The sequence below is a fragment of the Pristiophorus japonicus genome, chromosome 4 (genome assembly GCF_044704955.1).
Source record: "Pristiophorus japonicus isolate sPriJap1 chromosome 4, sPriJap1.hap1, whole genome shotgun sequence".
Taxonomy (NCBI): domain Eukaryota; kingdom Metazoa; phylum Chordata; class Chondrichthyes; family Pristiophoridae; genus Pristiophorus; species Pristiophorus japonicus.
In genome coordinates, this window is record NC_091980.1 from 156,365,921 (window position 1) to 156,388,058 (window position 22,138).

Below are 22,138 nucleotides of genomic sequence, written 5' to 3' on the forward strand. Positions count from 1 at the left end.
GATTGGTAAATAGCCTCCCGTTGGTAAATTTACACCCCGGTGGTATCTAGACGCCTCGTATGGAATACTGCCGTGGTACTATCGAGTACAGCCGTGACTCAGAGGGTAGCACCCTCGCCTCTGAGTCAGGATGTTGTGGGTTCAAGTCCCACTCCAGGGACTTGAGCACAAAAATCTAGACTGGCACTCCAGTGCAGTGCTAAGGGAGCGCTGCACAGTCGAAGGTGCTATCTTTCAGATGAGACGTGAAATGTCTGCTCTCTCGGGTGGATGTAAACGATCTGACCACACTATTCAAAGAAGAGCAGGGGTGTTCTCCCTGGTGTCCTGCCCAATTTTCATCCCTTAACCAACATCACTAAAACCGGTTATCTAGTCATGATCTCATTGCTGTTTATGGGAGCTTGCTGTGCGCAATTTGGCTGACGCGTTTCCTACATTACAACAATGACTACACTCCAAACAGCACTTCATTGGCTGTAAAGTGTTTTGGGACGTCCTGTGAAATGAAAGTCTTTGTTTTCACTTTCAATCATGGTGTCATCAGCGCAGAACATAAAAAATATCTTGGTGAATAAATGATTGCAGGAGGCACTAGCCTACAGTATGCACAGTGTTAACAGCTGAATTATTTCCACTTCAGATAATTTTGATCAGGTTTTGTACCACTTTAGGTTGAATCCTGTCCTTAATTCCGTTTCCTTGCTCCTCCAGCGGTTCCAAGCTTTCCGGATCCCACAGGATTCGATCCCGACGAAGAGTTAATGACTATCCCATACACTGGATCTCTTCCATCCTCCGGTGAGTTGTGACTGTCTGAAATTATTTTACCTTCTCTGTGGACTGGATTTTGCTAAAAGATTGACAGCGGGGCGGTATCCCGCTCTGAACGCGCCTCTGGGTCAGTTTCCCAAGTGTTGGCTCTGCCTGCGCCTTGCAGACCCGACACTAAGCGGCAGGTGAGCCAATTGAAATAGTTAAGAGGGTCTTTAAAGGTATTAAGTAGCATTTTACCAGCAACTAACCATTTATCCAACTTTTTGACTAGGTTCCCGTCGCTCGGGGATCACGTCAGGTAAGTAGGTCGGGTTTGGTTAGGTGACAGCTGCAAAAGTGGTATAAAAGCTACCATTTCACAGCTGTTCACTTTCCAATGTTAGAAGCTGGAGCCTTTAGGATTTGGGCTTTATGCAGGTTGGAAGTGTTTGGAGTACAATCTCTATCCACTCTCATCTCCTTGGAGCAACCTCTCTCACCATTGACAGATTGCTTCTGTCATCTCAACCTCACCTGCCATCTATTCCATCAGCATTGGTGAATTTGATACAAATCTCACCTTGGTCTTCAGAATCCTACCACGATCAGCCCCAACATCACCAGGCACACCAGCATCACATAGAAAATAGGTACAGGAGTAGGCCATCCGGCCCTTCGAGCCTGCACCATCATTCAATACGATCATGGCTGATCATGCAACTTGAATACCCCATTCCTGCTTTCTCTCCATACCCCTTGATCCCTTTAGCCGTAAGGGCCACATCTAACTCCCTTTTGAATATATCTAATGAACTGGCCTCAACAACTTTTTGTGGCAGAGAATTCCACAGGTTCACAATTCTCTGAGTGAAGAAGTTTCTCCTCATCTCTGACCTAAATGGCTTACCCCTTATCCTTAGACTGTGACCCCTGGTTCTGGACTTCCCCAACATCGGGAATATTCTTCCTGCATCTAATCCCGTCAGAATTTTATGTTCTTCAAAATTCCAGTGAATATAAGCCTAGTCGATCCAGTCTTTCTTCATATGTCAGTCCTGCCATCCCGGGAATCAGACTGGTGACCCTTCGCTGCACTCCCTCAATAGCAAGAATGTCCTTCCTCAGATTAGGAGACCAAAACTGCACACAATACTCAAGGTGTGGCCTCACCAAGGCCCTGTACAACTGCAGTAAGACCTCCCTGCCCCTGTACTCAAATCCCCTCGCTATGAAGGCCAGCATGTCAATTTGCTTTCTTAACCGCCTGCTGTACCTGCATGCCAACCTTCAATGACTGATGTACCATGACACTCAGGTCTCGTTGCACCTCCCATTTTACTAATCTGTCACCATTCAGATAATCTGCCTTCCTGTTTTTGCCACCAAAGTGGATAACCTCACACTTATCCACATTATACTGCATCTGCTATGCATTTGCCCATTCATCGAACCTGTCCAAGTCACCCTGCAGCCTCCGAGCATCCTCCTCACAGCTCGCACTGCCACCCAGCTTAGTGTCATCTACAAACTTGGCGCGATATTACATTCAATTCCTTCATCTAAATTATTAATGTATATTGTAAATAGCTGGGGTCCCAGCACTGAACCCTGTGGCACCCCACTAGTCACTGCCTGCCATTCTGAAAATGCCCTGTTTATTCCCACTCTTTGCTTCCTGTCTGCCAACCAGTTCTCTATCCACATCAATACATTATCCCCAATACCATGTGCCTTAATTTTGCACACTAATCTCTTGTGTGGGACCTTGTCAAAAACCTTTTGAAAGTCCAAATACACCACAAAAACTTTAGAAGATTTGTCAAGCATGATTTCCTTTTCATAAATCCATGCTGACTTGGACCGATCCTGTCACTGCTTTCCAAATGCGCTGCTATTACATCTTTAATAATTGATTCCAGCACTTTCCCCACCACCGATGTCAGGGTAACCAGTCTATAATTCCATGTTTTCTCTCTCCCTCCTTTTTTAAAAAGTGGGGTTACATTAGCTACCCTCCAATCCATAGGAACTGAACCAGAGTACATGGAATGTTAGAAAATGACCACCAATGTATCCACTATTTCTAGGGCCACTTCCTTAAGTACTCTGGGATGCAGACTATCAGGCTCTGGGGATTTATCGGCCTTCAGTCCCTTTAATTTCCCTAACACCATTTCCTGACAAATAAGGATTTCCCTCAGTTCCCCCTTCTCGCTAGACCCTCGGTCCCCTAGTATTTTCGGGAGGTTATTCGTGTCTTCCTTAGTGAAGACAGAACCAAAGTATTTGTTCAATTGGTCTGCCATTTCCTTGTTCCCCATTATGAATTCACCTAATCCTGACTGCAAGGGACATTAGTCTACATTTGTCTTCACTAATCTTTTTCTCTTCACATATCTATAGAAGCTTTTGCAGTCAGTTTTTATGTTCCCTGCAAGCTTACTCTCATACTCTATTTTCCCCCTCCTAATTAAACCCTTTGTCCTCCTCTGCTGAATTCTAAATGTCTCCCAGTCCTCAGGTTTGCTGCTTTTTCTGGCCAATTTATATGCCTCTTCCTTGGATTTAACACTTTCCCTAATTTCCCTTGTTAGCCACGGTTGAGCCTCCTTCCCTTTTTTATTCTTACGCCGAGACAGTGATGTACAATTGTTGTTGTTCATCTATGTGATATTTAAATGTCTGCCATTGCCTATCCACCGTCAAACCTTTAAGTATCATTCTCCAGTCTATCCTAGCCAATTCATGTCTCATACCGGCGAAGTTTTCTTTTTTTAAGTTCAGGACCCTAGTCTCTGAATTAATTGTGTCACTCTCCATCTTAATGAAGAATTCTACCATATTATGGTCACTCTTCCCCAAGGGGCCCAGCACGACCAGATTGCTAATTAATCCTCTCTTGTTACACAAGACCCAGTCTCTCTAGTTGGTTCCTCGACATATTGGTCTAGAAAAGCATCCCTTATACACCCCAGGAAATCCTCCTCCACAGTATTGCTACCAGTTTGGTTAGCCCAATCAATATGTAGATTAAAGTCACCCATGATAACTGCTGTACCGTTATTGCATGCGTCCCTAATTTCTTGTTTGATGCCATCCCCAACCTCCCTACTACTGTTTGGTGGTCTGTACACAACTCCCACTAACGTTTTCTGCCCTTTGATGTCTTGCAGCTCTACCCATCATCCACACTAATGTCCTTCTTTACTATTGCGTTAATCTTCTCTTTAACCAGTAACGCTACCCCACCTCCTTTTCCTTCCTGAATATTGAATACCCCTGGATGTTGAGTGCCCAGCCTTGGTTATCTTGGAGCCATGTCTCCGTAATTCCAATTACATCATATCCGTTAACAGCTATCTGCACAGTCAATTCATCCACCTTATTACAAATGCTCCTCGCATTGAGACTCAGAGCCTTCAGGCTTGTTTTTTTAACACTCTTTGTCCTTTTAGAATTATGTTGTAATGTGGCCCTTTTTGATTTTTGCCCTTGATTTCTCTCTCCTCCACTCTTGCTTTTCTCCTTCCTAACTTTTGCTTCTGCCTCCCTGCATAGATTCCCATCCACCTGTCATTTTAGCTTATTCCCTCCCCAACAGCACTAGCAAACACTCTGCCTAGGACATCAGTTCCGGTCCTGCCCAGGTGCAGACCGTCTGGTTTGTACTGGTCCCACCACCCCCAGAACCGGTTCCAATGTCCCAGGAATTTGAATTCCTCCACCTTGCACCATTCCTCAAGCCACATATTCATCTGAGCTATCTTGGAATTCCTAATCTGACTAGTAAGTGGCACTGGTAGCAATCCTGAGATTACTACCTTTGAGGTCCTACTTTTTAATTTAACTCCTAGCTCCCTAAATTCAGCTTGTAGGACCTCATCTAGTTTTTTTACCTATATCTTTGGTACCTATATGCACCACGACAGCTGGCTGTTCACCCCCCCCCCCCTCCAGAATGCGCTGCAGCCGCTCCGAGACATCCTTGACCATTGCACCAGGGAGGCAACCATCCTGGAGGCTCGTTTGTGGCCGCAAAAACATCTATTTTTTTCCCCTTACAATAGAATCTCCTATCACTATAGCTCTCCCATGCTTTTTCCTGCCCTCCTGTGCAGCAGAGCCACCCCTGGTGCCATGGACTTGGCTGCTGCTGCCTTCCCCTGATTGGCCATCTCCCCCAACAGTATCCAAGGTGGTATATCTGTTTTGGAGGAAGATGACTGCAGAGGACCCCTGCACTACCTTCCTTCTACTGCTCTTCCTGATGGTCACCCATTCCCTTTCTGCCTGTGTAACCTTTACCTGCGGTGTGACCAACTCACTAAACATGCTATTCACGACATCCTCAGCATCGCGCATCCTCCATGTGCAGCTCCAGTGCCACAATGCGGTCTGTCAAGAGCTGTAGCTGGATACACTTCCCGCACATGTAGTTGTCAGGGACACTGGAAGATAACGTTGCGCCGTTTAATGCCACCCACGTGGTGACGTCATCCAGTGTGCAATGCCCCCGTGGCGCCTCTCCCGCATACTTGGTTTGTGCGGATGCCTAACGGCAAGGCATCCGTACTGCCTGGGAAAGGTGGAGGGTTCTCGGGCGTATTCGCTCAGAGATCAAGCTAAGTTTTTTTCTTTATTTATTTCATCTTCTTTATGTAAGTTGTAAGTTGTAAACGTAAAGTTGTAACAGTGGGGAAGTTTGTGTGTGGGTCGGAGAACTTTTGAGGTTTTTGTTTCTTACTTCCCGTTCTCCAGCGAGCATAGCGGCAGCCACCTGACGGGAAATTCAGTCGGCTTCCTGAGCTCCCGCCCGAGGAGGAGTGTGCAATGCCACTTTTTAGCGCTGCTCTCTCACCTTGGCCATAAAAACCTAATTTGGCAGTTAGAGCCTGCACCCAATGCCTGGCGGTAAAATCAGCACCGCCTCAAAAACGCGGTACCCAATTTCGACCCCTCAATGCCTGAAGTGAAGGAAGGGAAATATTGGGACGAGAGAATGCAAGTTGGACAATCCCACCTGCTATTGTCGATTCACACCACATCTCTGATCCTGAGAAAATTAGTTACAATCTCCCAGCTGGTACCAGTCAAAGTGACCATGAAGTGGATTGTCGTAAAAACCCAACTCGTTCAGTAATGTCCTTTTCGGGAAGGAAACCTGCCGTCCTTACACGGCCTGGGCCTCTATGTGACTCCAGACCCACAGCAATGTGGTTGACTGTTCTCAGAAGTGGCCCAGCAAGTTACATCTAATCTCTACAAAGGAGAAGGCCCACCATCACAACCTTCTCTGGGAAATTAGGGATGGGCAATAAATGCCAGCCTTGCCACCGATGCCCACATCCATGAATTTAAAAAAAAGACTCGCTCCTTCAAGTGTTGCCTTGCTGCTTTATCAGGGTGCCAGCTGTGTCTCAGTGGGCAGCACCCCCACCTCTGAGGCAGAAGGTTGTGGGTCCAAGTACCCCTCCAGAGATTTGAGCACAGAATCCAGGCCGACACTCCAGTGCTGTGCTGAGGGAGTGCTGCATTGTCGAAGGTGCCATATTTCGGATGAGATGTTAAACCGAGGGCTCATCTTCCACCTCAGATGGATGTAAAAGTTCCCATGACGCTATTTTGAAGAAGAGCAGGGGAGTTCTCCCTGGTGTCCTGGGTAATATTTATCCCTCAACCAACATAACAAATACAGATTATCTGGTCATTATCACATTGCTGTTTGTGGGAGCTTGCTGTGCGCAAATTGGCTGCCGCGTTTCCCACATTACAACAGTGACTACACTTCAAAAGTACTTCAGTGGCTGTGAAGTGCTTTGGAATGCCCTGAGGTTGTGGAAGGCGCTATATAAATGAAAGTTAGTTCTTTCTAAATTTGATTTGTTGAAATTACACATGATAGTAATATTACATATTTAGCAAAGCTAACAGTGAAACTCTCCAATGGGACTGGATTTTTAACTTCAGCATGTTGCTACTTGGAGACTGGTTATTTTTTTTCAGAGCGGTATTCTGCGAACCTTCTGCCGGAACGAGCTGAAACCAACCTGCTCCCTGTTCCATCACAACCCAACGAGTGGGACCTCTCGAGATTTTACCACTATGTCTCTGAATCGGATTCGCCCGCTCCCGGGTCTGTCGCCGACCCTTCGCGATTCCAGCACAGCAACCAGCAGTCACGGCAGGAGCTGACAATCCCAGAGACCCGGGACTGTAACCTTGAGCCTTACGGCTGCTGCCCAGATGGTTATGCCCCGGCGAGTGGACAAGGAGGAGAGGGTTGTCCTTCGATCCCCTGCTACAAGAGCAGGTAATGGCTAGATCAGCGGGGAACCTGTGATAGGCATTGCATGATCATCATCATAGGCAGTCCCTCGGAATCGAGGAAGACTTGCTTCCAATCTTGGAATGAGTCCTTACGTAGCTGAACAGTCCAATACGAGAACCACAGTCCCTGTCACAGGTGGGACAGGTAGTCGTTGAGGGTAAGGGAGGGTGGGACTGGTTTGCCGCATGCTCCTTCCGCTGCCTGCGCTTGGTTTCTGCATGCTCTCGGCGATGAGACTCGAGGTGCTCGGCGCCCTCCTAGATGCACTTCCTCCACTTAGGGCAGTCTTTGGCCAGGGATTCCCAGGTGTCAGTGGGGATGTTGCATTTTATCAGGGAGGTTTTGAGGGTGTCCTTGTAATGTTTCCTCTGCCCAACTTTGGCTCGTTTGCCGTGAAGGAGTTCCGAGTAGAGCGTTTGCTTTGGGAGTCTCGTGTCTGGCATGCGGACAATGTGGCCTACCCAGCGAAGCTGATAGAGTGTGGTCAGTGCTGCAATGCTGGGGATATTGGCCTGGACGAGGACGCTAATGTTGGTGTGACTGTCCTCCCAGGGGATTTGTAGGATTTTGCGGAGACATCGTTGGTAGTATTTCTCCAGCGACTTGAGGCATTGCAGTGCAATTGCAGTGCGTGATGGGTGTGGTTCAGTGGTAGCAATCTCGCCTCTGCTCTCACAGCTGGATGTAAAAGATCCCATGGCACTATTCAAAGAAGACCAAGGGAGTTCTCCCTGTGGTCCTGGGGCCAATATTTATCCCTCAACCAACATAACAAAAAAACAGATAATCTGGTCATTATCACAGTGCTGTTTGTGCACAAATTGACTACCGCGTTTCCCACATTTCAACAGTACTTAATTGGCTGTAAAGCACTTTGGGATGTCCAGAGGTCGTGAAAGGTGCTATATAAATGCAAGTCTTTCTATTTTTGTTTCTTGCCAGACTTTTCACTCCTGTCACCGGTGTAAACTGTAACCAGTGCCAGCGAGATCATTACTGTCCCTCTTAGCTCCCGGTCATCGTGTCCGTCAGTTTAGATAGTCATCCCTGAGCTACCTTCGACACGCCGCAAGGCTGAAGTCTGTGCTGTCAACATCAAAGCAATGTTGAATTTGGACTGGCCTTCCACTGGAATGAAAAGCTGGTGAAATGAATATATTGGGGGAAAGACCTCACGGTGAACGGGTCGTATACGGAGGCCAACGAACCCTGTCGGGTCGGCAGCTCTGGTTAGACATATTGCTGGATGTTACATCGCATGACCTCCTGCCTCCACCTGCCCCGCCCCCACACTCTCGCCGTTGGCCGCCTCACACGTCCATCCTCGCATGTGCCCCGCCCCCACACTCTTGCCATTGGCCGTCCCACAAGTCCATCCTCGCTGTTCCAGCCAATCGGAAAGCAAACAGACTCTTCATTACCTAATTGGTTGATTCTTGTCTGTCAGTTGAACATCATTTTTATTCCCATCTCAGATATTTTTATAATTAGTAAACAAAACTGTTCAAAGAAAATGTTATTGCCCCTGTGATCGAGTTCCATGGTTTGCTCATGGAGAATAGTCTTTAATGCCTAGAGAGGAGACCAAGGCAATGCTGGAGGGTTGTCGACCCTAATGAAGCCTCCTGTACCACTTTTGTGGTTTTTGGGCCTAACAGTTGAGTACCATCGAGCCCGGGCTGCAGGGGCACATTTATGGGTGGATTCTGCAGCGAGTGTCTCGCCTCCTGACTCCCCAAAGCCTTTCCACCATCTACAAGACACAAGTCAGGAGTGTGATGGAATACTCTCCATTTGCCTGGATAAGTGCAGCTCCAACAACACTCAAGAAGCTCGACACCATCCAGGACAAAGCAGCCCGCTTGATTGGCACCTCATCTACCACCTTCAACATTCCCTCCCTCCACCACCGGCGCACCGTGGCTGCAGTGTGCACTGTCATGTATCTTACATTATTATATATAACTGTATCCTAACATGCTATACATGACTGTAATAAGATATGACCTGTAACCACCAGCATACCTTACCACCAGGGGTGCACTTGCAAGAGACAGGTATATAAGGACAGGTCTCAGGCAAGTGCAGCATTCCAGAGCTGTGAAATAAAGGTGCAGGTCCAGAGTGACCTTGACTTCACTACATGCCTCGTGTGAATCTGTACTAAGGGGACAGGACTTTACAGTGGCGACGAGTTACGGGATTACACAATCCACAGAATGGCGAACAACGGATCAGATGAAAAGTACAATGCTGGAGACAATTGGGAGGACTTTATAGAAAGGCTCCAGCAAAGCTTTGTAACTAAAGACTGGTTAGGAGACGACAAAGCAGACAAGAGAAGAGCCCATCTCTTGACCAGCTATGGCTCGAAAACATACGCTTTAATGAAGGATCTGCTGGCACCCGAGAAACCAGCAAGCAAGTCGTTTGAAGAATTGAGCACACTGGTAAGAGACCACCTGAAGCCAGCGAGCAGCCTACACATGGCCAGACACAGGTTTTACAACTACAGATGCTGTGTGGGCCAAAGCATACCCGACTTCGTGGCGGAACTTCAGAGGTTGGCTAGTTTATGTGAGTTCTCCGATGAACTGAGGAGAGAAATGCTGAGAGACTTTTTCATTGAAGGAATAGGCCACGCAGGCATATTCCGAAAGCTCATAGAGACCAAGAACCTGACCTTAGAGGCAGCAGCACTGGTTGCACAGACATTCTTGGTAGGGGAAGAAGAAACTAGGTTGATTTACAATGCGGGTATGACAACTAACGAAATAATGGAACAAGGAGTTCACAGCATTAAACAAGCTGCTACCCCCACACACAGACAAAACCGGGAGAACAGACTCTCGACAGCAGGCAGTGGCGCCAGAAGCCACCAAGGGCCACAGGAACAGCCGTTCACACCTCATCAACCCACAATGCGAGCAATCAACTACAAACTGAGAGAAGCTCAAGAGAGATCAGCCAGATGCAGCTCATTCTTTGGGAACAATGAAAGCAGTCTGTGCTGGAGGTAAGGGGCTGGGCACTCGTCAAGGGGATGTCGATTTCAGCAGGCTGTTTGCAGGAACTGTGAATATACAGGGCATTTGGCCCGCATGTGCAAAAAAACAGCAGCTCGGCTGGTATACGAATCGGATGGGTCGGAAAGCAGACCAGAAGACGGTGGGGACAGTACCCGGGACATCGATGTACTGCGGGTCAACACGATCAATGGCCGCTGCTCCTATAGCAGGACGCCTCCTATAATGATGAGGGTCCTACTCAACGGGATATCTGTCAACATGAAGCTGGATACGGGAGCAAGTCAATCTCTCATGGGCGCTCAACAATTTGAACAACTGTGGCCGCATAAAACTCACAAGGGTCGACACCAAACTAAGGACCTATACCAAAGAAATTGTACCAGTCCTCGGCAGCGCCATGCTCTCTGTCACACACAAAGGGACAGTGAACCGACTTCCCCTGTGGATTGTCCCAGGAGACCACCCAGCACTGCTGGGGAGAAGCTGGCTGACAAAACTAAACTGGAAATGGGATGATATCCATGCCATATCATTAGAGGAACGGACTTCCTGCTCAACAGTTATAAAGCGATTTGAACATCTCTTTCAGCCAGGTGTGGGCACTTTCAAAGGGGCCAAAGTCAAAATCTACATCACACAGGATGCTAGACCGGTCCATCACAAGGCCAGAGCTGTACCCTATGTGATGAGGGAAAAGATTGCACACGAACTAGACAGACTTCTGCGGGAAGGCATTATATCACCTGTGGAATTTAGCGACTGGGCAAGTCCCATCGTCCCAGTCATGAAGCCTGATGGATCCGTACGAATCTGTGGGGACTACAAATCTACCATAAACAGAGTCTCCCTCCAGGACCAGTACCCGCTGCCCAGAGCGGAGGACTTAATTGCCACATTGGCTGGAGGTAAACTTTTCTCAAAACTAGACCTCACATCTGCGTATATGACGCAAGAATTGACCGAAGAATCCAAGCTACTCACCATCATCAACACACATCGAGGCCTTTTCATGTACAATCAATGCCCATTTGGCATCAGGTCGGCAGCTGCCATATTCAAGCGCAACATGGAGAGTCTGCTCAAGTCCATCCCGGGGACGGTTGTATTTCAAGACGGCATACTTTTCATGGGCAGGGACACCGACTCCCATCTCCATAATTTGGAGGAAGTACTAAAGCAGCTGGATTGGGTAGGCCTACGAGTCAAGAAATCCAAGTTGGGCAGAAGGATTGTCGCTGATGGAATCCGCCCAACAGAGTCCAAAACAGAAGCAATTCGCCTGGCATCCAGGCCCCGGAATATCTCAGAATTGCGCGCCTTTCTCGGGCTACTCAATTACTTTGGGAACTTTATGCAGAACTTAAACACGCTGCTGGAGCCTCTCCACGTGCTACTCAGGAAGGGGTGAGATTGGTTTTGGGGGGACGCCCAGGAACGCGCCTTCAATAAGGCATGCAACCTTCTGTGTTCCAACAGTGTTTTTACTTTCTTTGATCCAGGTAAAAAGTTAGTTCTCACATGCGATGCGTCAGCGTATGGGGTCGGGTGCATTTTGCAACATGTCAATAGTGCGGGCAAATTACAACCCATAGCTTATGCCTTCAGGTCACTTTCGCGGGCGGAGCGCGGGTACGGAATGGTAGAGAAGGAGGCGCTCGCGTGCGTGTACGGTGTCAAAAAGATGCACCAATATCTTTTCGGGGCCAAGTTCGCGTTAGAAACCGACCACAAGCTCCTCACGTCCCTCCTATCCGAGAGCAAGGCAATAAACGCCAACGCCTCGGCGCAAATTCAACGGTGGGCACTCATGCTGGCGTCCTATGACTATACCATAAGGCACAGACCAGGCGCGTTCAGCAGGCTACCCCTGGCGACCACGGAAGGGTCTGACGAACAGGACTGTGAGATAGTCATGGCAATCAATGCCTTTGAGTCCACAGGTTCGCCCATGACGGCTCGCCAAATCAGAGCCTGGACAGCCAGCGACCCCACGTTATCCTTAGTAAAAAGATGTGTCCTAACCGGTGACTGGGCAGAGGCTCGCGATGCCTGCCCCGAGGAATTAAAACCCTTTCACAGGCGCATGCATGAGTTATCACCACAAGCAGACTGCCTGATGTGGGACAGCCGAGTGGTCATGCCTCTGCGAGGCAGAGAGGCATTTGTCCAGGAGCTCCTCCGTGAGCACCCGGGGATCGTTCTCATGAAGGCCATAGCCAGATCCCACGTCTGGTGGCCTGGTATTGATGTGGACTTGGAGCTCTGCGTCCGAAGGTGCACCATTTATGCCCAACTCTGCAATGCCCCCAGGGACATGCAGGCCCATTCATGGGTAAAATGTTCCTCGTAGTTGTAGATGCATTTTCAAAGTGGATCGAATGCACCATTTTAAACTCGAGCACAACCTCCACCACTGTGGAGAGCCTCGCAACCATGTTTGCAACGCACGGAATCCCTGACATATTGGTCAGTGACAACGGTCCGTGCTTCACCAGCGCAGAATTCCAAGATTTTATAATTGACCACGGCATAAATCACGTCAAGACGGCACCGTTCAAGCCGGCCTCCAGCGGCCAGGCGGAGAGAGCAGTGCAAATCATTAAACAAGGCATGCTTAAAATCCAAGGTCCCACGCTGCAGGGTCGCCTGTCGCGACTGCTGCTGGCATACAGATCTCGTCCGCACTCATTGACTGGGATCCCCTCCGCGCAACTGTTGATGAAAAGGACTTTAAAAACAAGGCTCTCATTAATCCTCCCAGACATGCACAAAATCGTTGAGGCAAAGCGCTGTAAGCTGACTGAGTACCATAACAGAAATTCGAGGGGGGAGATGGAATGAGATAGGGAACAAAGTGTTTGTACTAAACTATGGCAGGGGTCCCAAATGGCTTGCAGGGACAGTAACAGGCAAGGAAGGAAACAGGCTACTGGTAGTACAAATGGACAATGGCAAAACCTGCCGGAGGCATGTAGACCAAGTCAAAAGCAGATTTATCAACAACACTGCGGAACCAGAGGCAGACTACAATGTGGAACTCGCACCACACCTGGTGGACAGACAGAGGAAACAACCTGAGGAAAGGGCAATCTCAACAGACAGCCCAGGTGAGTCAACAACAATCACACCAATCGAAACAGACAGCCCAGGCGAGATACCAGCAACCACACCAAAAGAAAAACAGATATCAAGGCAAACAACTGAACCACAACTCAGATGCTCCACGCGAGAGCGTAGACCACCTGAGAGACTGAAACTATAAAGACAATAAGACCTTGGGAGAGGGTGATGTCATGTATCTTACATTATATATAACTGTATCCTAACATGCTAAACATGACTGTAATAAGATATGACCCGTAACCACCAGCATACCTTACCACCAGGGGTGCACTTGCAAGAGACAGGTATATAATGACAGGTCTCAGGCAAGTGCAGCATTCCAGAGCTGTGAAATAAAGGTGCAGGTCCAGAGTAACCTTGACTTCACTACATGCCTCGTGTGAATCTGTACTGAGGGAACAGGACTTTACATGCACCATCGACAAGATGCACTGCAGCAACTCACCAAGGCTTCTTCAACAGCACCTCCCAAACCCACAACCTCTACCATCTAGGAGGACAAGGGCAGCAGGCGCATGGGAACACCACCACCTCCACATTCCCCTCCAAGACACACACCATCCTGACTGGGAAGTATATCGGCCGTTCCTTCATCGTCGCTGGGTCAAAATCCTGGAACTCCCTCCCTAATAGCACTGTAGGAGTACATTCACCACAGGGACTGCAGCGGTTCAAGAAGGCGGCTCACCACCACCTTCCCGAGGGCAATTAGGGATGGGCAATAAATGCCGGCCTTTCCAGCGATGCCCACATCCCGCAAACTGAATTTAAAAAAAAGTTTCGATCCCTGGTCCAGTTAATTTGCGGATGTCTCTGAATACCAGGATCATTAGGTTTCAGTGTTGAAATGTAAGATTTACAGCACTACGAACAGCCCATTCCAAACCTCCAGGCCCGCTCATATCAAAAGAACAAAGTAATCAATAAAGAATAAGTGGCTTGGGGAAGATATCTTTGGTTCGCTATTCGTGGTGTAATTGTAAACGCGTTCTTTATAGCCGCGTGTATGACTTTGCCGCAAATGAAGGAAACCTCTACCTGGCCCCTGTTTTTGTCTCCAGTGCTGTTTAAATGTTAGTCACCTACCGATGGGAACCCATTTTAAAGCAGTTTAATTGGGCTAGTGTTTGGTGTAAATAGGTTCTAAATGATGGAATGATAATTTTTCGAAATGATCAGATATGGATGTTGCCCTGATGGAGTGACGTCAGCGGAAGGATATAATCAGGCTGGGTGTTCGAGACATTCACCAGACGATCATAACAGAAATGACCAACACACCTCTGTAAGTACATCAGTGACTCTTTCTATACTGTGACTTCTGTACGGCATTATAACATGTTTGAAGAATTACACAGCAAGGGTGAATTTTGCTCTGGCCTTTCACCAGAATGAAACGCTCATTAAATGAAAATACTTGGGGCAGTTCCTCACTGTGGATCAGGCTTGAGGGGCCAACTGGCCTACTCCTGCTCTTATTTCTTATGTTCTTATGTCTGTACATATTTCTTTCCTGATTCAAATTGTCTCAATGTTATTGTCACATCTCCACCCCCCCCCCACTCGCCCCCCTCTAATGTATTTGCTTCATGGGTTCTTTGCTTAAGAATTCATAGCAACACATTGCTATTAAGAACTAGTTGGTTTATTAGCAAAGGTTTAACAAGTACACTACACATTACCAGTTCATCCACCGGGCTCACAACTATCTACCTCATCGTGGATCCCCCGAACCCAACTGGCTGGGGTTTTATTGAGTCTTGTGAACATCACGTGACTGGCTAAGCCACTCACAATGCAACAGCTCTACAAACCTGTGAGCATATTCTCAGGTGCATACATTACACCCCTCAGCCCCTGCCCCACACCCTCACCCCATCTCTCTTGAACCTTGTGACGATTGCTGGGTTCAGTAATGCACCCATCCCTTAAATCTCCCGAAGAGCTGTTCTTCACGTGTGAGCCTAAACATTGAGTGCCTGTCTCTGGGGGTTGGGGAGGGAGGGAGGGTGCAGCTCATCCAAACCTGATCCTGTTCTCATCAGAGCCCTTCCTCCATACACCTTTCATGTAGGGTGGGATGAGCGTCACTGAGCAGGGGTCAGGAGCAGCAACACGAGCTAACTGTTTCCCCTCTAGTCCAGGAGTAATGTGGCCAATTGGAGCACCTTCAATACCCATTAACGCAGCACAGACCAGGGATTGGACCCGAGGTCTGCTTGGACTGTCTAGCTCAGTGTTGTCCAACATGTTCATCACTAGGCACACAATGCACCCAGTCCCACTTACCCACCACCCCTGTGCTCACTGACCTACATTGGCTCCAGGTCCGGCAACATCTCACTTTTAAAATTCTCATCCTTGTTTTCAAATCCCTCCATGGCCTCGCCCCTCCCTATCTCTGTAACCTCCTCCAGCCCCACAACCACCACCCCCCCCCCAGATGTCTACACTCCTCAAATTCTGTCCTCTTATGCAACCCCACTTCCTTTGCCCCACCTTCAGCTGCCTTGTCCCTAAGCTCTGGAACTCCCTCCCGAAACCTCTCTGCTTCTCCAGCTCTCTCTCCTCCTTTAAGACACTCCTTAAAACCTAGCACTTTGACCAAGCATTTGGTCACCTGCCCTAATATGCCCCTATGTGGCTCGGTGTCAAATTCTGCCTAATTCTCCCGTGGAGCACCTTGGAATGTTTTGCTAAGTTAAAGGCACTATATAAATGCAAGTTGTTGTAAGACATTTTGGGCGGGAGGGCGGGGGGAGGAAGGGGGAGAAATATTTTGAATTCAACAACTGCTTTATGTATTACTGTAGGAATCGCGCGTCACTGTTCGGGACAATCCGTCAGGTGACTGTCGGAGCTCGATGTTTGGCTGCTGCCATGATGAATCTACCTCTGCGCTGGGACCAAATGGAGAAGGTTGCAGGAATGGCCCCAGGCACCGTAAGTGGGATCTTATCTTTTAGCTACCTGGGGCTGAGTTACAAACCGCGCTGTTTTTTAAAGATGAGAATCCCTCTACTCCTGCCTCCCCATTCTGTTGCCCCTCGGTGCCCGGCATGTATTCCAAGCAGGTGGGTGACTTGCACCTGGCACCTGGGGATTGCACTCTGAAACCCCCTGCTCAGGGGTCATATGACTCAGGGAACGGGCCCTCTGCTCTGCAGGAAGCTCCCTGCTCCGACCCAAGTGCGGTTAAAACTGAGAACCTCAGTGTGGGGATTGAGTACAAATCAACATGTGGTCAGCGATTGGGAATGTGATCAGCGATTGGGAGTGTGGTCAACGATTGGGAGTGTGGTCAGATCACTTCCCTCACTGACCTCACTCCCAATTGCTGACCATATTCCCAATTGCTGACCTCACTCCCAATTGCTGACCTCACCCCCAATCGCTGACCTCACCCCCAATCGCTGACCACATTCCCAATCGCTGACCTCAATCCCAATCGCTGACCACATTCCCAATCACTGACCACATTCCCAATTGCATTCCCAATTGCTGACCTCACTCCCAATCGCTGATCACATTCCCAATCGCATTCCAATTGCTGACCTCACTCCCAATTTGTGACCTCACTCCCAATCGCTGACCACATTCCCAATTGCATTCCCAATCGCTGACCACAATCCCAATCGCTGACCACATTCCCAATCGCTGACCACATTCCCAATTGCATTCTCAATTGCTGATCTCACTCCCAATCGCTGACCACATTCCCAATCGCATTCCCAATTGCTGACCTCGCTCCCAATTTCTGACCTCACTCCCAATCGCTGACCACATTCCCAATCGCTGACCACATTCCCAATTGCATTCCCAATCGCTGACCACACTCCCAATCGCTGACCACATTCCCAATCGCTGACCACATTCCCAATTGCATTCCCAATTGCTGACCTCACTCCCAATCGCTGGCCACATTCCCAATTGCTGACCTCACTCCCAATCGCTGACCACACTCCCAATCACTGACCACACTCCCAAACGTTAACCATATTCCAAATCGCTGACCACATTCCCAATCGCTGACCACATTCCCAATCACGGACCACATTCCCAATCGCTGACCCCAATCACTGACCACACTCCCAATCGCTGACCACATTCCCAATCGCTGACCACATTCCCAGTCACTTCCCTCACTGATCACATTCACCTTTTTGGTGAGCATTTTCATAGAATCATAGAAATTTACAGCACGGAAGGAGGCCATTCAGCCCATTGTGTCCGTGCCGGCCGACCAAGAGCTATCCAGCCTAATCTCACTTTCCAGCTCTTGTTCCGTAGCCCTGTGGGTTATGGCACTTCAGGTGCACATCCAAGTACTTTTTAAATGTGGTGAGGGTTTCTGCCTCTACCACCCTTTCAGGTAGTGAGTTCCAGACCCCCACCACCCTCTGGGTGAAGAAATTTCCCCTCAAATCCCCTCTAAACCTCCCCCCAATTACTTTAAATCTGTGCCCCCTGGTTGTTGACCCCTCTGCTAAGGGAAATAGGTCCTTCCTATCCACTCTAGCTAGGCCCCTTTTATACACCTCAATCAGGTCTCTCCTCAACCTCCTCTGTTCCAAAGAAAACAAACCCAGCCTATCCAATCTTTCCTTATAGCTAAGAATTCACGAATCTGTTACAACAACTTGCATTTATGTAGCACCTTTAACATAGTAAAACATTCCAAGGCGCTTCACAGGAGCGATTATCAGACAAAAGCTTGGCACCGAGCCACATGAGATATTATGGAGGGTGGAAAATAGCCAGGCGAGTGTTGGAATAGCGGAGTCTGGAGGTAACAAAGGTTTCAGCAGCAGATGAGCCGAGGCGGAAGGAGACGGTTGTGGTGATGGAGCGGGTATATGGTTGGAATCTCAGCTCGGGGTCAAATGCAACACCAAGGTTGAATGAGCTCAGGTTTCATCATCGTCATCATAGGCAGTCCCTGAAAACGAGGATGACTTGCTTCCACGCCAAAAAAGGGTTGAGTTCCCAGTTGTTTCAATGAAGGACCTAATATTCCAGGTTCCCGAACTACATCCTGAAGGGTGGGAGATGCCTGTGCATGGATTTTTTTAACGTGTGGTGACCGTTGCACACCAGTCACCACACGGGCTTGACAGAGCTAGGTCTTGGTCCAGTGGCAAGGATTAACCAAGACAACTGGAGACCAGCTCTGCTGCACAGACCTAGTGCACACACATATCGCAGTGTGGGATGGCCCGTGCTGCCCCTGGGCCCTTGGCCCCAAACTTGCTCCTCTCCTGGGCCCCGATCATGTCCCTGTGCAATCTCTCGCTGCTCCTTCGCCCCGACCTCGCCGCTCCTGCTGTATCTGCCCACGGCCCAATCACCGACCTGGACCTTGATGACGTCAGTCTTCGTTGCCGTCGCCCTCCTGCACCAGCTCGCGCTGCTCCCTGAAGTGGTATGCCTCCACGCTGCTCCCGGGGCTGCCACTCGCTGCTCCTTTTATGGCTCCGACCTGCCACTGGTGTTCTGATGCAGGTCGGGACCTCCACGCAGCTCAGGTTTACAGAGTTGTTGACTACGTAATTACCCTCAAATCTAAGCGCAGACGTTGGTGAAATCTCTGATTGTATGATGGTAGCCCTGGTGAAGTATCTAATGCTTGCTCTGTTTCTGGTGTGTGTGTGTGGGGGCCTATCTGCAGCTTACCCAGCTCTCTGCTTGTTGTTGAGCGCCAACGGCCCGTGTACAGACTGGACAGTCCGATGGTTCTTCGTCCCGGGCTCCGCCGTCTGTAACCGCTTCTGGTACGGAGGGTGCCACGGCAACCAGAACAACTTTGAGACGGAGGAGGAGTGCCTGAATGGGTGCCAGAGATCGAGCGTCCACAGCGGATCGAGCAACACGCCGGGCGAACTACCACACTGGTGGGTCCCTCACACAGGGTGGCACTCTGAGACCCACCTGCCCATGCCTGCTCCAAACAGGGAACCCGCACAACCTCAACCGCAACAACCCATTTACAGGTAGTCCGATTGTTACCGCACTATATGCTAATTCACTGCTGTATCTTACACAAATGATTCATGGTTTTGATAGAGTAAATCAGGAGAAACTGTTTCCAGTGGCAGGAGAGTCGGTAACCAGAGGGCACAGATTTAAGATAATTGTCAAAAAAACTAGATGCAACACGAGGGCAAATTGTTTCCGCAGCGAGTTGTTGTGATCTGGAACGCACTGCCTGAAAGGGCGGTGGCAGCCGATGCAATAGTAACTTTCAAAAGAGAATTGGATAAACACTTTAAAAGGAGAGATTTGCAGAGCAATGGGGTAGGGGTGATGCAGTGAGACTAATTGGACAGCTCTTTCAGAGAGCAGGTACAGGCACGATGGGCCGAATGGCCTCTTTCTGTTCTGTAAGATTCTATAGGGGCCGAAATTGATCAACTCACTGCCCACTGCTGCTCACATTCCTCTGCAACATCCGCCCTGTGTCACTTTCGATGTGGCCTGGAGCGAGCGGGAGGAGAGAGCCGCCAGGAAGCGCCCGCCGACGTCAGCGGTCGACCGAGCGGCGTAAGTGGACTCCCGCCCACCGAGCTCCCGTATTCATGCGGGCGGGAGTCGGCGGCAGAACGGGGGTAGACCGTTGGTTGGAGGCTGGTCTGTCCCCGACGGTAAGTAGCAAGATCGGGGGAAAAACGGTGAGTGGACATTTTTTATTTGCTTTTTCCACAGCGACTTACCTCGATGGGGTCCCCTGAAGGTCTTCCGATAGTTTTTTTATTTTTTGTTAATGATTTTTATTTTTCAGGTCTCCAACCCTCCGTGGGCCCAACTCCATCCTTGGCGGCACTTGAGCGGCAAGTGCCTCTGCCGCCGAGAATGAGATCTCCCGGCTGCTGCTGCCCAGATTGGCAGCATACCGTTGTCCATTTGTCGCCCGCCGACCTTCGAGGGACCTCGGCCATGAATATCCTGCCCAAAGTACCATCTGGTACCTCGGTGGCCATCGGCGGCACTTGGGCAGGCGGAGGCCTTGACCAAATTTGGCCCCTGAATTTGTGCTCGTCGAGTTGCTGGACATCCATGTTGGCCAGTTGAATGCCCTTATACCTAAGCCCCAAAATTGCGAGGTTTCTCTCCCAGCGGGGAGTTTCACTTGGCTGGTGCACAGATCAGAAAACTGAGTGCACTGCACCAGCTGACCCTCCGATCTGCAGGCCCATCGCACAGCACTTGGCATTGGGAGCAGGGGCACACAGTTTGAGGGTCTGGTGTTCACACTAGCTGTTGCCGAGGCAGATACAGAGCTAGCTAGATACGGTGCAAAGACCTTCTATCACACTTGTTGTTTCCACATAAAACACAAAAGTCAAAGACAGGAGTAGCGCAGGTGGCCAATTGAAGCTTGCCCCTCTGGTATACCAGCTCTCGCAGCCTGGCACATAGCCATGCAGTGACTGAATCCTATATCTAGGAACATAGGAACAGGAGTAGGCCATTCAGCCATTCAATTAGATCATGGCTGATCTGTATCTTAACTCCATCTCCCCACCTTGGTTCCATAACCCTTGCCTAATAAAAATCTATCAATCTCAATATCTCTAGCACCCTAGCCCATCAGATTAAAATAAAGACTTGGATTTATATAGCGCCTTTCATGACCACCGGATGTCTCAAAGCGCATTACAGCCAATGAAGTACTTTTGGAGTGTAGTCACTGTTGTATGTGGGAAAGCTGCAGCCAATTTGCGCACAGCAAGCTCCCACAAACAGCAATGTGATAATGACCAGATAATCTGTTTTGTTATATTGATTGAGGGATAAATATTGGCCAGGACACCGGGGATAACTCCCCTGCTCTTCTTTGAAATAGTGCCTTGGGATCTTTTACATCCACCTGAGAGAGCAGATGGGGCCTCGGTTTAACGTCTCATCCGAAAAACGGCACCTCCAACAGTGCAGCACTGCACTGGGAGTGTAAGCCTAGATTTCTTGTACCCAAGTCCTGGAGTGGGACTTGAACCCACAACCTGCTGACTCAGAGGCGAGAGTGCTACCCACTGAGCCACAGCTGACAGATTATTCCAAACACTCAGCAGGTCAGACAGTGTCAGCAGAAAGAACAGACAAGTTAACATAGATTTACGTCAGAATAAGAGCACGGAACCAGGCCATTCGGCCCAACCTGTCCCCCTCGGTGTTTACCCTCCCCACAAATGGAATGTACAACTTATAAATGGAGACTGAATGAAGTCAGTTTGCCCATGTCCAGTTCTTTCCTGCCCTTGAACCCTCACCATAGACACTGACCTCACCCAGTGTTTACTTAACAATAATTGGACTTTGCGGCCTTTAAAAGGACACAGGTTCACCTTAGCACTAGAATAGCGCAATCTGTATCACATGGTCTGTATAAACCAACACATTGGGCTTGCCATGGACACCACCACAGGAGATCTAGATTATATATATATTCGTGGTAACAATCCCGGTGCCGAGCATTGACCTAACTTTGAAAACCGCCCGCCATTAATCCTTTAATTTAAAAGCAACATTTTGACTTTCCATAAATTGTTTTATAAATTTAGGGTTCAACAGTTATTTTATTTCCTCCGCCAGGTTAAATATAGAAAGAGGTGATCCTTCCTCTGTGGATGCAAGGCCAGGACAAAGCGTAAGGTTATGGTGCAGAGTTGATGCTTCCCCCACTCGTATTGTTGAATGGCACAGAGATGGAAGACCAATATATTCAACAAGGTTAGTCCAGTTATTCTAAATGAAGGGGCTTAGTTGGCTGGCAGCTTCAGTGGGAAAGTTTCTTCCAGACTTCCAAAGTTCCAAACGCCAGAACATTAATCTAACCTTCATCATCATCATAGGCAGTCCCTCGAAATCAAGGAAGACTTGCTTCCACTCCAAAAATTAGTCCTTA

At 48.9% G+C, this 22,138-nt stretch overlaps 1 protein-coding gene across 3 annotated transcripts in view; it reads left to right on the plus strand.

The window, feature by feature from the left end:
* paplna (papilin a, proteoglycan-like sulfated glycoprotein) overlaps positions 1–22,138 on the plus strand; it is a 279,507-nt gene that overhangs the window by 215,872 nt on the left and 41,497 nt on the right. For all 3 annotated transcript variants that reach the window (XM_070878697.1, XM_070878699.1, XM_070878698.1), the window contains 6 exons: positions 715–801; positions 6,760–7,066; positions 14,416–14,521; positions 16,050–16,179; positions 18,905–19,226; positions 21,826–21,963. In XM_070878697.1, the coding sequence (XP_070734798.1) occupies positions 715–801; positions 6,760–7,066; positions 14,416–14,521; positions 16,050–16,179; positions 18,905–19,226; positions 21,826–21,963 (1,090 nt within the window). The remainder of the gene's footprint in view (positions 1–714; positions 802–6,759; positions 7,067–14,415; positions 14,522–16,049; positions 16,180–18,904; positions 19,227–21,825; positions 21,964–22,138) is intronic.